This window comes from Corythoichthys intestinalis, chromosome 13, assembly GCF_030265065.1.
Source record: "Corythoichthys intestinalis isolate RoL2023-P3 chromosome 13, ASM3026506v1, whole genome shotgun sequence".
NCBI lineage: Eukaryota > Metazoa > Chordata > Actinopteri > Syngnathiformes > Syngnathidae > Corythoichthys > Corythoichthys intestinalis.
The window spans coordinates 41079556-41094516 of NC_080407.1; the positions used below are offsets into that span (position 1 = coordinate 41079556).

At 38.2% G+C, this 14961-nt stretch overlaps 1 protein-coding gene across 1 annotated transcript in view; it reads right to left on the reverse strand.

Moving 5' to 3' along the window:
- The window catches only part of LOC130928941 (gastrula zinc finger protein XlCGF26.1-like), a 35130-nt gene extending 26051 nt beyond the window's left edge, over positions 1 to 9079 (reverse strand). Inside the window, exon 1 of the mRNA XM_057855776.1 lies at positions 8692 to 9079. Coding sequence (XP_057711759.1) covers positions 8692 to 8815 — 124 coding nt within the window. The 5' untranslated portion in view covers positions 8816 to 9079. The remainder of the gene's footprint in view (positions 1 to 8691) is intronic.
- Between the last annotated feature and the right edge of the window lie 5882 nt (positions 9080 to 14961).

Sequence of the window (14961 nt, forward strand, 5' to 3'; positions counted from 1 at the left end):
AATAAACATTGTTGTGAAAGTGCACTCTTGTGGAAAGAAACTTCATCACATTCAAGTTAGGGCTGGGCGATATGGCCTTAAGTACGTATCACGATAAATTGAGCAGATTTACCTCGATAACCATAAATGACGATAAATTCGCCCAAGCAGACTGTTATATAATTTGAAAATTTGAATCAATGCATGGAATACAAATTAACCGTTTCTCGCTAAATTTATTTAACCAGCTTTCAATTTAACAATTGCACATGCAGTCTAAACGTTAAGTATTAAAAAAAAATCTTGTAAACAATAAGAATTCTAGTGTGAACATTTATAACAGCTTGTATGACTTGAAAAATGTACAACATTATAAAAATCAATATGACGACTGTGCAAACATGTCATTCTAACACAAATGATTTGCAGCTTTAACAGTACACTTCAGACAACTTATTGGTAATGGCTGCTGTGACATTATTCAACACAAGTGTTTACGTCAAGGTTTCAGTTTTTTTTTTTTCCCCCACATAGACACAACCAGATTAAAGCTGTATTGCTCTGATGCCAATGAAACATTTAAGGTTTTATGATGGCAGAATAAAGCAAACACATACAGAAAAATAGCTGTGGCCATTAAACTGTCATATTATATATAGGCTTCACTGTTGGATTATACTTTACGCTGAGTGCTTTACCATCATGAAAGTTTTCAGAGAAATCACAGAGATGCCAAATAACGCGACATGATGATTGCTACATGAAGTCCGTGCCCAGTCCACTCATTAATTTTAGCCGTTTCGACAAGGTTAGAGCCGCTGTCCGACCCGAAACGTGGAATCGGAATTGGAATCGTCCAATTTGAAACGATGCCCAACCCTACTCTCCACATAGGTAAAACTGGATATTAGGTAATGGGACAGCTCCTACCGATCTAAATATGGTAAAGCTAGCCCAAATGTGGCTAAATGAATAATATGTTATTGATTTTTCAAAATAAATGACAAAACGATTTTATTTTCCAGGTGTTGCTGTAAACCGTCAAGTAATTACCCTTCCAAGAGTATGGCTGTGTTGTCAGGAGATCCCAGACGTGAGAGCCAAACTTGAGGAGGCTGAAGCACTGACAGGGGCATGAATTACATGAAAAAAATAAAACCATAAATTGTAAACAACATTAACACATTTTGTTGACTGTTTAATGTATTCTATTGGTATATAATATATTGTAATTATATTACATTCTGAAAAAATATTCAATAGGCCACAATAATAAATGATACCAGATTTATGTTGAATCAGCATCAGCTTTCGCTGTCAGATTGTTACACAACATATAAGCTAAGTTACACCAAGCACACAATGGCACACATCAAAGAACAAATTTAGTACGCAACACAAAAGTTAGGATAGCAACGAACTAGCGCAACATTGGAAAATGATAATCGCAGTGGGAAATATGTAATTACTCTTTTCTGTAGCATTAAGTGTTCTCTATACAACGATAAAGCATTATCATTGAAATATGAAGGTAACTACATTTTTCTTTTTAAAAAATGTGTACTGTATATAGACCCCACTCACCAACGTCACACAATGACGTGTCGCTGTATCCGGCCGCCATATTGTCCGTCATTGTTTATCCGTATTCTCAATGGTTTCAATTAGTCGTGCAATTTATAGTGCAATTCATGGAAGCCCCGGTGCTTTCAGACGCTGTAAACTCATTGGATGCATTGCATAAAAGGCGTTATGTGGAAAAGCTTCAGTCTATCCATTCACCTGATCCATATTTGATGCCTAAATCGATATTTTTCGACCCGCTGTCTTCACCGTCTCTGCCTGACATCCGCTACCCTGAATCTACAACTATCTTGTCCACAGAAACTCAGCCTATTCTCACGAAACTTTGAAAAACTTTAAGAGCAGCACTCTAAGCAACATTACCCGGTGTGACCCTTTACTTCCAATTTTCTAAAATGGCGACAATCAATTTAAAAAAAAAAAAAAAAAAAAAAAAGTTGACTGCGATGGCCGACGCTTCAAGGATAGGTGGATATTGGACTATTTCTTCAATAAAATACGCAACAACTGTTTCTGCCTCATTTGCAAAGAGACAGTCGCTGTTTTCAAAGAGTTCCATGTGACGCGATATTACCAAACAAGACACGCTGACTTGTACAACATTACAGGGAAGATACGCAGCGAGAAATTATAGCAACTTGAAGCTAGTTTAATTTCACAGCAGCAGTATTTCGCAAGAGCCTGAGTGTCGAAAGAGACGCCACAAAGGCGAGATTGTTGAAATTATGAATTAAAAAAATAATAATAAAGCAAATGTGACACACAGAAGGGCTTTCTAAAATTTGTTTAAATATATTGTTCAACGTAAATCAGCCAAGTTAGCCCAACACATTTTTACCACACCAAATCTGGCCCCCTTTGCAAAAAGTTCGGACACCCTTGTTTAACTGATGATCCGGAGACGAGGCCAGCTTCTTTCACTTGGTACCAGCTAAATATTATTCAAAAAATAATGATGGCAAAAGAAATAAACATCTTGAATTTGAAACTGTATGTTGTCGGCGATTAGCCTCGCAATGATCTTAATTGTGGTTGACAGCCCAAAACCCTCTAAATACATATTAAATGCATCTTACCAGATATAAAATGACTACTACATAATCTGTGGTGATCGTTTGGTGCCCAGTTTTCTCGTCGAATTGCAGCAGTCCATCTCGCTCTCCTCTCCGGGTCTCTCGGAATACGGTAGAACTTCAGGTCTCTCAGTCTATCTTCTCTGTTACTGCAACCAACCGGCACACACGCTTTCACCATTTTGATTATTAATGTTAACGAGCAGAAAAACACGCCATAATAGGAGGAATTTATGTAGCGGTAATCCGTAAACACGACGAGTTGACGGACAATATGGCGCGGAGGCGTGGTTGTGACGTCATGTGAGTAGGGGCGATATGACTAGTTTATGATTTCATGTCATCAAATTTTGCTACATTTATTTCTCCTAAGTCATCGTCATCTGATGTCGCAGAGGGAAGAAATTCAGCAACTGGCAGGCCTCATAGGATCTCTTCAGTCATCGCTGGACACCACATCACTTGGGTCATCATATGACTCGACAGACTCTCTCTTGATTTTGGGAAACTGGGTGGCGACTGACTTGCAACACTTTTTTCATCGTTTTGAAGGTTTCTGCCGCTTAATTTTTTATGTTTGGCTTCCTGGAGGGGGGAAAAAAAAAATCACAGCAGCATGAAAATATTGGATGAATCCTAATTTTAATTTAATAATAATTTCTTGGTGATCAAATAATAATGCCCCAGTCAAAGCAGCATCTATTTGATGCTATTGTTCCCTCTTCAAATAGGCAGACCTTGATGTTGAAGTATAATACTTATTGTTTAATTGAGATGTATTTGATACATTAGGGCCTGGCAGAGGATTGTTTTTTATATGTAGGCTTTATATTTACCCTGTGACAGGCCAAAAAACGAGCCAAGGACCTATTTGGTGCTGGGAACATTTGAATTTACATAATACCTATTGATATAGTCATAAAATCACCTGAGTAGACCTGTCAGCAAACCTATCTACTTATGACAGGGCAACAGCAACAACAACAAAAAATGTCACGCTTCAACAAACAGGCAGTAGGAGTCCCCCTCGTTTATCAACAGAAGTGCATTACATTTTAGAATCATAAAAGCCATTAAGGATCTCTACTTACGTGTTTGTAAAACCAAGGTTGCATTGTTGTAGGTTTTCAAAGCTGTCGTGGCGGAAATGATGAAAACAATGAGCCGATTGGGGACCTGCATGCATGCTCACAAAAATGATCCAAACCTTTGCAGAAGTTTTGTTGGACCACTCCTAGAGTCTCGAGTCTTCCTGTGAGCAATTCATCGCTACACATCAAGATGGCATGACGAATCCCGCAAGTAAAACCCAGAAAATGTTTGCAATATATGGCGAGGATAGCGTGGTGCTATATTTCCGTGTTCAGAGTGGTGGCGAGGCTCCCTGGAAGTTACGTCATTAGGTAGCGGTCGGCAGGGCGGCACGTCCCTCGTTGCTATGGTGTTGCTATGACCATAACTCAAAAACTACGCGGTCAAATTTTTTTTTTTTTTTATGTGACTTTTTGAGACAGCGAATGATGCATTTAATACAATTCAACTGAGTAAAACACTCAAGAGCGAAATCCGAAAAGCTCTTCAGTTGCCCTTTAAGGAGTATGAAGCGGCAAAGGGGGTGTGAGACATCAATAGAACCGTTATGTGCCAAGATAACAAATATTGATAAAGTTAACAAAAAAATAAATCACATTAATGAGCAATTATCGAAAATAGATCGAAAATGACGAACATTTCCGAAAGTGTTCCGGAAACAGCCGAATGGGGCGGAGACGTCACGACAAGTGATTGACAGTCGAGGCGGAGCCAGGTGCCATTGTTTTTTAACGACGAGAGAGTAGCGTTGGGGTTTGTTTGACCAAAACATCTCAAAAATGGTTCAAAACTGCTGTGCTATGTGGTGTACAAATAGCTATTTATCGGAATATAGTATCCATGAGTTCTTGAACGCGAAAAAAAAAGCTGGACTACGCAGACAATGGGTAACGTTCGTCCGTGCAAAGAGGGCTAATTTTCTAGACACAGCCTCCGGCACGCTTTTCTGTGTTGCGCATTTTCCACCTGAAAGCTTCTCGAACTATGGACAAGAGAAATCGGGTTTTGCTAAAAGATTGCTGCTCAAAGGAGATGCGGTGCCGACCATACAGGTGCAGCCACCTAAATGTCCCGAGATATCAAGAAAGAGGACGATGACTGGTAAAGGAGGCTAAAGCTAAGCAAAGGAGGGGAGCAGCCAAGCTCGAAATGGCCAGAGTGAGTACTCTTTTATAATAAAAAAATGTCACACATTGGATACAGGACTGGACACATGTATAAATTATCGTTCGTAAAATATAGAGAACAAATCCTCTGATCCCATTCATATTTGTGTCTGTTGGCAGAGCGAAAAGCTATGATAGCGCAATAAATGATAATTATTCTATGCATTCCTTTATTTTGCAGTCACGGTGTATCAGCTTCACAAAAAGAAATGCAAAACAAATCATTGGTGTTTCCCACACGATCTGCTGCCGATGTTTCATCAGTGTCATTGCTCCCCTCCATGACCGTTTCATTACGCTGTATTGGCGTTCGTTTGGGCTCAAATTGGTAACCTAAAACACCGATTAAAGCTACGTAACTCTCCTCGTCACCATTAGATGAACATTCGTTACGTCCTTCTACGTCGTATTCGTCGCTGAAACTACAAACGAAATTGTCTGCCATCATCGCCGCCATTCAGTATTAAAGCACTGAGCCTATTTCTTGTTGAAGAAACACCCCTCACTGTCAACTCTGAATTCTCTTTTTTATTTATTTTTTTACATTTTATCAAAGTTTTTGTCATTGTTAACCTGGCTGTTGAGTTTGATGAGTTATGAAGCATTCTGATGGGGTCAAAGTAGGGCTCAAAGCGTCGGCGGGACAAAGAATGACTGCATGGGAACGCTAGTGTATTTGGAATTTGTCTTTACACTGTATCAAAGATTGCACCTGTCTTGACCTGCCTACCAATTTTTGTGCATTTTGAAACATTCTAAGGTCAAACTGAGCTCAAAGGGGCTGCGGAACAAAGAATAACTATAATATTAATAATAAAACTGAGGAACCACAATAGGTTACCTAAAAAAAAAAACATTGTCACCTGCATGTCCATACTGTTCAGTTATGGATGTGTTCTAAGTCAAATAAAATCAAATAAACTTTTATTAGTTTAGACCAAATCACAACAACCGTTATTCCAAGGAGAAACAGAAAACAAAACATGTTTTAAGGTGCATGTTAGGGCTGGGCGATATGGCCTTAAACATGTATCACGATAAATTGAGCAGATTTATCTCGATAACGATAAATGCCGATAAATTCGCCCAAGCGGACTGTTATATAATTTGAAAATCTGAATCAATGCATGAAATACAGATTAACTATTTCTTGTTGATTTATTTACCAGCATTCAATTTGATATACTGTATTTAACAATTGTACATGCAGTCTAAACATTAAGTTTATAAAAATGTATTGTAAGCAATAAGAATTCAAGTATGAACATTTATAACAGCGTGTATGACTTGAACAATGTACATTGTCAAAATCAATATGCCTGTGCAAACATGTAATTGTAACACAAATGACTTGCAGCTTGAACAGTACACTTCAAAAAGACAACTTACTGTTAATGGCTGCTGTGACATAATTATTAAATACAAGTGTTTACTTTATGGTTTAGGGGTTTTTTCCCCCCCAGTGCATTTTTTAATAAATGCACGCACAATAAAAATAGCTGGGGCCATTTCTCAGTCATTATAAGTTTTGCCGTTGGATTGTACTTTATGCTGAATGCTTTACCATCACAAAAGCTATCAGAGGAATCACACACAGACAGATACAAAACAACGCCACATAGTAATTGCTAGATGCAGTCCGTGCCCAATCCACTCATTAAGTTCAGCCGTTTCGACAATGTTAGAGCCGCTATCCGACTCCATAACGTTCATTTGTAGCGTTAGCCGCTAGCTAGCGTTAGCCTCGCTACCAGTAGAAAGCACTCAAAGCACCATCTCCGGAAATCGTGAGAACAAAGGAGGACAGCGGGTGAAAGCCCGTCTGGATGCCACCAAGAGTCTACTAAATGTCAGTTGAAAGTTTGGTGAACCTCCCTTAAGCCACACTCCATCACGTTTTGCTTGTAGCGTTAGCTTACCGGGCTTTTGTTTGATTGGCTTCCTGATGATCACGTGACTCCCTACGTAAGCACATTCACTGCTTTCTTAAAGGGGAATGAACATAGACGAACAACACAGAATCAAAGCGGGATGAAAAGACTATATTTTCTTGTTTTATTCATTTACCGAATTTACCGACATGGTCAAAATTACGTCGGTCATCGTTAAGAATTTCGGTGACGGTAAATTTTCGGTTTACCGCCCTGCTCTAGTGCATGTGACACGAAAAACCATGTTTATTTCATAATACACGCGGTATTTTATGCTCCTGACTGATATGGACCGCTTGGATGTGTGTGGAAGCGATCGCTATATTTTTTTAGTTTTTTGAATCCCGCGCCATGAAAATGAGTGACTTCCGGCTTCGGTCTTGCATTGAGGAGGAGGGCGCTGTGACGTGCATGGTAGAAGGCGTCCTCTTCACTAAACAGCCATACTGTTGTGTATGAGGACCAAGGATTCAGCTGATTTTGCGGATTAATACGTTTATTTTTCGCATCATGCCAGCCAAACGGCTGCAGAAACATCTTGCTTTATGAGGGAGAGGCGTGTGCACCCTTTTGGAGTTTCAAAAGGTTCCCATTCACGGTGGATATTGGCCAAGCCCTACTACTGTGGGACCATTGGACTTACGAGGAAGTGAGTAAACATCTTGTTTTGTATTATGTCAAATATTAATATCGCGATTATAAAGTAAACACTACAAATGTCATTTACATAAAGGACTACTTACGTTTGATCATTGATAGGCATGTAAAAAGCTCTCCTCGTGCACGTTAGCTGCACAACAACTGCAGCCGCCCTCCTCCGGGGAACGAACTGTAAATTGCTCTCCGCCGGGCAGTTTGCCGATCCACCAAGACAATCGACATCCCAGTCGTCACGTCAAATAATCTGGCCTAGTTATGTGTTATTTTCCGCTACGAAGACTTTGAAACATCACTCGGTTCAGGTTAGCATGTCGGCTAGCTGTCACGCCTCTTGGTTTGTTTACATTCTCCGAACCTGGGGAAGGGAAATGACATATGTCTGATTCAGGTGTCATAAAATATCGTTCGGGAGGTGCGACAGTAAAGGTGAAGTCGACAGTTTTGACCATTATGGAGTAATTTTGCCATGTCGTCCTGAATAAGTGCATTTTTTGTTATTTCATATTCCAATTAGCACAAGACTGTTATTTGTCATGACCATGCCATTTATTTAGCAATTGGGGAAAATACTTGGATAAAAAGAATATCCTGTAAAAATATTGAAGTAAAGAGACAGAAACAATGACATTTTGCAGCTCTCTTCGTCGCGTTTTCCTCGTTGTGAATAGTTCCCCCTCGACCGGCTGACCGGTCCTTCTCAAGCCATTTATATAGCTACTGGGGAAAATACTTGGAGAAAAAGAATATCCTGTAAAAATATTGGAGTAGAGAGACTGAAACAATGACATTTTGTGGCTCTTTCCGTCGCGTTTTCCTCGTTCTGAATCATTCCCCCTCAATGGGCTGAATAGTAAAACCGATGAGCCCATTCTACCGCTGACGTCATCCACCTGTTGGGGACGCTAGAGCCCTAAAATGGTAGGCGTGCCTAACCGGCAGATTAAAAGACTAATTTCTCGTCATCTGCGCTTTGCTAAATTGTTGTATATAGATAGTCGAATGATGATTCTAACTCACATAGTAATGCTATTTAAGACTTTTTTTTCTCCTGCCGTTTGCTCCTTAAGGTGCAGTAGCCCTACGCTGGATTTTGACCTACTTGAGCATTCTAATAATTAAACGGATACTCGAAGCAACAAAATTTAATTCGAATATTTTTTCTGATCGAATACTTAATCAATTAATCATTGCAGCACTAGAACCAACCTTCTAGAGTGTGAAGAACAGCCTTTGCGTGCATTATTTTACACACAGTCGAGTCTTGGTGGCGTGGGGGCTCCTCTTTTACCTCCTGGAACTTTACTGCAGCCAGTGCCGGTTTCCCGGACATTTTCTCAACGCTTGACGACGTGCCTTGCAGCTTTGTTAGTGGTTGGCCAGCTAGGCTAAACTAAAGTAGGTTGCAAACCTTCAACGAGTGCTGAGACTTGAAGACTGATGTTTGAGTCCGTAATGTGGCTAATGTCGGACACGTCGTCGAAGCTTCGGTTTCGTTAAGTGACTGAAATTAACTAAAAAATACAAGATGCGCACACAGAAAAAATCATTACTAATCCTCTTCCCCTTGTCATTACCCGATCGTGACGGGCGCATCAACACCCCTCACTATCCACCCGCGGGGCCTGCGCTTGACAGTGACGTTCCTTATTCCCGCTATATGATTGGCCGAAGTGTCAAAATGCTCTCCCGTGAAATGCCTGTTTAAAAATGCTCCCGTTGTTACTTCTTGAGTCATAGTAACGCGTTCGCTTAAAAGGACCCATTTAAAAATGCGTATGTAAAGCGATTGGTGAATCCACACACAGAGCGTATTATTAACAAATGTTAAAGTCGGAAAAAAGAGCAAACGTGTACGCACACATCTGTCTGTTTCGTGTTAGACGACATTAAATATCGTGCCTGTCACGTAAAGTGAAATACCGTACGTAGTGATGGGTCCAGTGACACTCATGCGCCGGCGCGCGCGCCGAGCTCATGGAGCAACCCCTGCGTCGGTGCGCGTATCGCCACATGAAAATCACGTGACCGATGCATGAACTCATTGAACTGTGTCAACACAGTCATGACGCGGCAAACTGGTTCATAACGAAAAGCGTCTGTCAACGCGATGGAGCTGCTGAAACAATCCACATCTCACTGTTACGTCCTCGTTGTCTACATGCTGTGGAAATGGACGTAACACAGGGAAACGCACTTGTCATCTTCCATTCAAAATACAATTAATTTTAAGGTAACTCTTAGTTTATTAGTGTGACGGTTACACGCGGGTGCGTCATTTGCGGTGCGTGGAAATATCCTTTTTGATGCCTTCATGAAAACCCAATGGCGTTCAACCTGATAGCATAATGGTCAGAGCACACGCCTATCGTCTGCGACGCGTCTTACGCGCAGGTATGACTCCTGGGCTGAACGTCGGTGAATGAATTCCGTCGCATGGCGCGGCTTTAAGGATAACGTAATGTTTTTTTGCAGGTGAAATGTCGCATTTGTACTTTCAACCAGATACAAACAGTAGCCACCTCCTCAATGCTGAAGCATTATTGGGCCAAGCACGAGAATGAAGTTTCTGATATACCCAAGATAAACACAGGTATAGAGCCATTCCTTTACTTTCCCACAATAGCTTTTTTGGTAATTTATTAGAAATCGGTAATTAAGTTATAATTTATGTATTGTCCAATTTTTTTTCTGATGGCTAAGAAATTCTTGTGCATGCTGGCATCGTTGGTTCCATGCGAGTGTGTGTTGTCCACAGCAGGGGAAATTGCTTGTTTAAAAAAAAAATAAAAATAAAAAAAACTTTTTAAAAAACTATGTTTTTGAATAAAATTTTATCAGAACAAAAAGTCCACAAGCATCCTCATTCACCCATTCATTATTACTTATATTTTCACATTATAATATACATATGTGCACATAATTCAAAGATATGGACTAATGCAATATGAATGCAGGCTTAAATGATTTGATTTTACTATGTCGTCAATTCAGTGTCAGTCTGTCAAGTGGGTTGCCTGTAGGGATTTTTTATGTCCAGCAGGTGTCAGTATCCAATGACACAGTATCCACACTGTGTCAACACAGTGTGTCACTGTGTCGACACGCTTCATGAGGTCTCACGCACCCATCACTACGTACATGCCAATTCACAGATGTACTTACGTCAATACGCTTGAGCTATAGCGCGCACGCGCACGCATGCATATATATATATATATATATATATATATTTTTTTTTTTTTTTAAACCATATACAAACAAAACAAAGCATTCAAGTATCAAAATCAAATAGAATACTATAGATTGAGCTTAAGCACACAACCAAGCAGACCATAGCAACAACATCAACAACAACAAAAATAAAAAACAACAAACACAAAAGTAAAAGAACATTCAATGAATTTCTTTTTGAGAGAGGACTTTTTAAATCAACTTAAATTGTTTAAATAAAGAAAATTCCATCTATCAAATCCAACGCTTTCCAAAAGATAGAGAAATCATTTCTCCAGTGAGGCAAAAATGGTTTCGTTTTAAAAAATCTACACTTATGAATGAAAAATTTCCCCGTAAGCATTATTACATTTAAAACAAATTCTAAGTTCTTATCTTAACACCAAACAAAATTATTTCTTTTGTCAGGGGCATATCAATATTCTTTGATTGCAGCCAAGTCTTTAATTGACCCCAGAAGAAATTGCAGCGAAAAAACACATGATTTAAAATTTCCACGTCCACCTCACAGAAAGTACAATTATTTGCTTCAAAACCAAATTTTAATCTTAAAAATTCTTTTGTTGGGTAAATTTCATTTAAAATTTTGAATTGCACCTCTTTTGCTTTAGGAGGCACTGGAAATGACAATTAGTTCGTTCTTATCTTCTTAATTTTATCAATCTCAAAATGTTACAAAACATATATTCTTTTAATTTGGTATGGATAATATTCCTTTATCAATATTTTTTTTATATCTTTGTTATTACATTTGTTCATGCCAAAATCTTGTCCCCCACTGCATAATTTTCTCAAATTTTGTGAGACTCGAGAGTTTTGAATATCCTCCTTCACCATTGCTTTTACTGCCATTGGAATTACATTTGTTAACTTTGTAAAATCTTTTAAATTACATTGTATTTGATATTTATGACAGAAATCTTGGTAGGGCAACAATTTCCCATTTTCATCCATCAAGTGAGTAACAGCCTGACTTCCTGTTTATTAATATGTATCTGTTATTCCATATCGGTGTATTATGTATCGTAAAATTATGGCAGTACAATAGTTTCCAATAAAGGAGTGCTTGCTGATGAAAATCGGAAAGTGCGATCGGTAACCGCACGCATGTATGCGTGTGTTGTTGTTAGAATGAATGGCACGCGGCAATAAATTACATTGTTCTGAAGTTACTCCCAACAAAAGTCTCACAGCTTCCTATGTTGTAATCTAAAGTAACGTTACGAGCGTACGAAAACGCCACAGTGCCCATCATTGTCCATCGCTAAAATGTGTTGTTGCTTTTTTTAAAAATCAGTTTTATTCCCTGGATTTTAACTCTGCGTGAGACTCAACCCCTTTAATGTGTTTTGGTTTGTTATTACATTAGACTTTATGCTTGTTTTCTTTATTATATTTTAATGTTTTTGTTCATGAACATTATGTAATTTGTGCCAGCTTTTAACGTGTGGTTTTAAAGTGATTTATTAGGAGAGTTGAGAATAATTATGCTCAAGAATTTCCATCTTTATTGAACATCCATCCATCTTCCACACTTAATCAGAGGGCAGATAGCAGAAGCAGCACCTTCAGCAGGAAAGCCCAGAGTTCCCTCTCCTCATAAATATTGTTCAGCTCCTCCAAGCCAGCAAAGAATGAGGAAGAATTTGGTCCCCTCAACCTGTCCTGGTGAACTCCAGGTTTCTTCCCAGTAACGTGCCCAACAGATCACCACGGAGGTGACCTTGTTTAATATTCAATTATTAATATTTCATCTAATTGATGATTAATATGATCTCATTATGGTTGCCCTTTCAATCGTTTCATGAAAAGACAGACAAGAATAAGTCAAATACCTTTTACCATTTATTGATAACAATATTCTGGAAGAACAACAGCACCGATGGGTTCTGATTAATTTACCCTACCAAACAGACATGCATAGGAGAGTTTAACTAGTCAGTACTCTCACTTACTAGTCCCTGAACCCGCATATAGTATCAAAACGCAGTATCTAAACAGTAAATTTGCCTTTCTTAAATGCAAACTTTCCTCTGATTGGCCAGGTACTCAGTTATGATGATTCATCTGCTTCCTTCTTCGCTCCTGCACAAAAAGTAAAACATGCACTTAAGAAGAAGAAAACATGTAACATATACATCCTGTTGGAAAAAAAATCATATTCAATAAGTTTAAAAAAAAAAAAAAAAAAAAAAAAAAAATTACTTTTGTAATCTACGGAAGCGTATTGCATTCACTTGAAAAATAAAAAAATGGGAGGCTGTTTTTTTAATTAATTTTTTTTCAACCCTCCGTTTTTCTGAGTAATTTATTTTTGGGTTTGTTTTTTGAATTAATTTTTTTCCCAACTTTGTTTTTCAAAATAATTTATTTTTGGGGTTGTTTTTTGAATTAATTTGTTTTTTTTTCCCAACCTTGTTTTTCAAAATAATTTATTTTCGGGTTTGTTTTTTGAATTAATTTTTTTTTCAACTTTGTTTTTCAAAATAATTTATTTTTGGGTTTGTTTTTTGAATTTTTTTTTTCCCAACTTCTTTTTTCAAAGTAATTTATTTTTGGGTTTGTTTTTTGAATTTTTTTTTTTTTTCCTGAGCTTAGCTACAGAGGAAAAAATATTTATTCAAAATTCAAGCACTTGGAAGTCTCGCGCGAACTGCATCCTGCAAGTCCAATACTGGAAGACACATCTCGCGACACCTTCAAGCGGCCGTTTTTCAAATAAATATTTTTTCCTGAGCTTGCTAATGCTAATGACTACCAAGAAAAAAAAATAATTCAAAATTCAAGCACTCGTGAGTTATCGAGGTACTTGGAAGTCTCGCGCGAACTGCGTCCTGCAAGTTCAAGACTGGAGAGAGAAGTCTGGAGGACACCTGTCACCTACACCTTCAAACGTCTTCTATTTTCGTTCAATTAAGGTAAGTCATCAATATGAGTCATGCTAAAACTGTCCTTCTGTGTTAAGCCTTTATATTCTGATGCAGCTGTAGTAGGTAGATTAAAGAGTTACGGACTAAGATATGCGATTGGCTGGAAACTGTTCGAAGTAAACTTCATCGGTCATAACATACCCGAATACTTATTACAGCGCCTTTCCACACATAAAATGGAATGTTTTTATAATGCCATTGCCTATACCGTATTAAAGTAGTGTACTTGTGTAAAATAGATATTATCCACGCCACATGGACCACGTGTCGTCCATTGGACTGGCTGCCTTCTTTATAATGAAAACACGATTGCACAAGTATGAGGTTTCTCCGACGACGGGTATGTTGATGTGTCTGAACTCAAGATTGGGAGAAATAAACAATGTAGGAAAAGAATGGATGGATTTGCGTTATTTATTTGAGTGACCTGACTATTTTATGTTGTTGTTGGCTTGCTAGACATGAATTTTCTTGGCACAGGAAAAACAAAGCCCAAAACGTATTTTACAGCAATAAATTCATGTTTATCATGGGACAAGCAATTAAATAATACTACCGGTACACACAGTAATTTACTGTATATTCGTGCACAATGATGAGTTGCCCAGGTTACAACACAGAAGGACACCAACCAAACCAATTTTGGCAGTAATTTGAATAAGCACATTTTCTTGGTAGGTTGACAGTTAAATGATTGTATTCCTCCTTTTTCTCTCATTTGCCATGCCAGCATTGCAATGACAACTGCTGCTGATGTTCTACGCAGAAGAGGTGTTTCGGAGGACAGCTACAGGATTGCATAAGTCAAAAGAAAAATTCCAGGGTAGGTTTGTCAAAAATATGAGAAGGTGTCAAAGTATTCTTTTGGAAATTTTGTATACTGACACGATATTTGATCACAAAAGTACGATATTCAGCCTAATATTCAGCCTATCAATAGCTGGACAGTTTTCAACAGTTGCTGCTGCTAATACAGCATTGCAATGTGTATGTTCTGATGTTAACTGATTGGCAACTTGTTTTATTGTCGTATAGTTTTAACAAAATATGAACGGTATGGTTAATTTTTCCAATGTTTTTTTTTTCAGCCAGTTAACATTTGAGTGTATTGCACAGCATTGACCCTAACATATTATCTCATTGGTGACATTTGTTTTATTCATTTTTGCATTTGTTGTCATGCGGAAATGATTTGCACTACTCTTAATAGCAATTGAATTTTTTTCTTATTAGTAAACAAAAATCTGGCTTTTTAATGTCGTATCATATTTTAAGGATTCATATAGAGCTGAAAATGTTTGTATTTTGACAACCC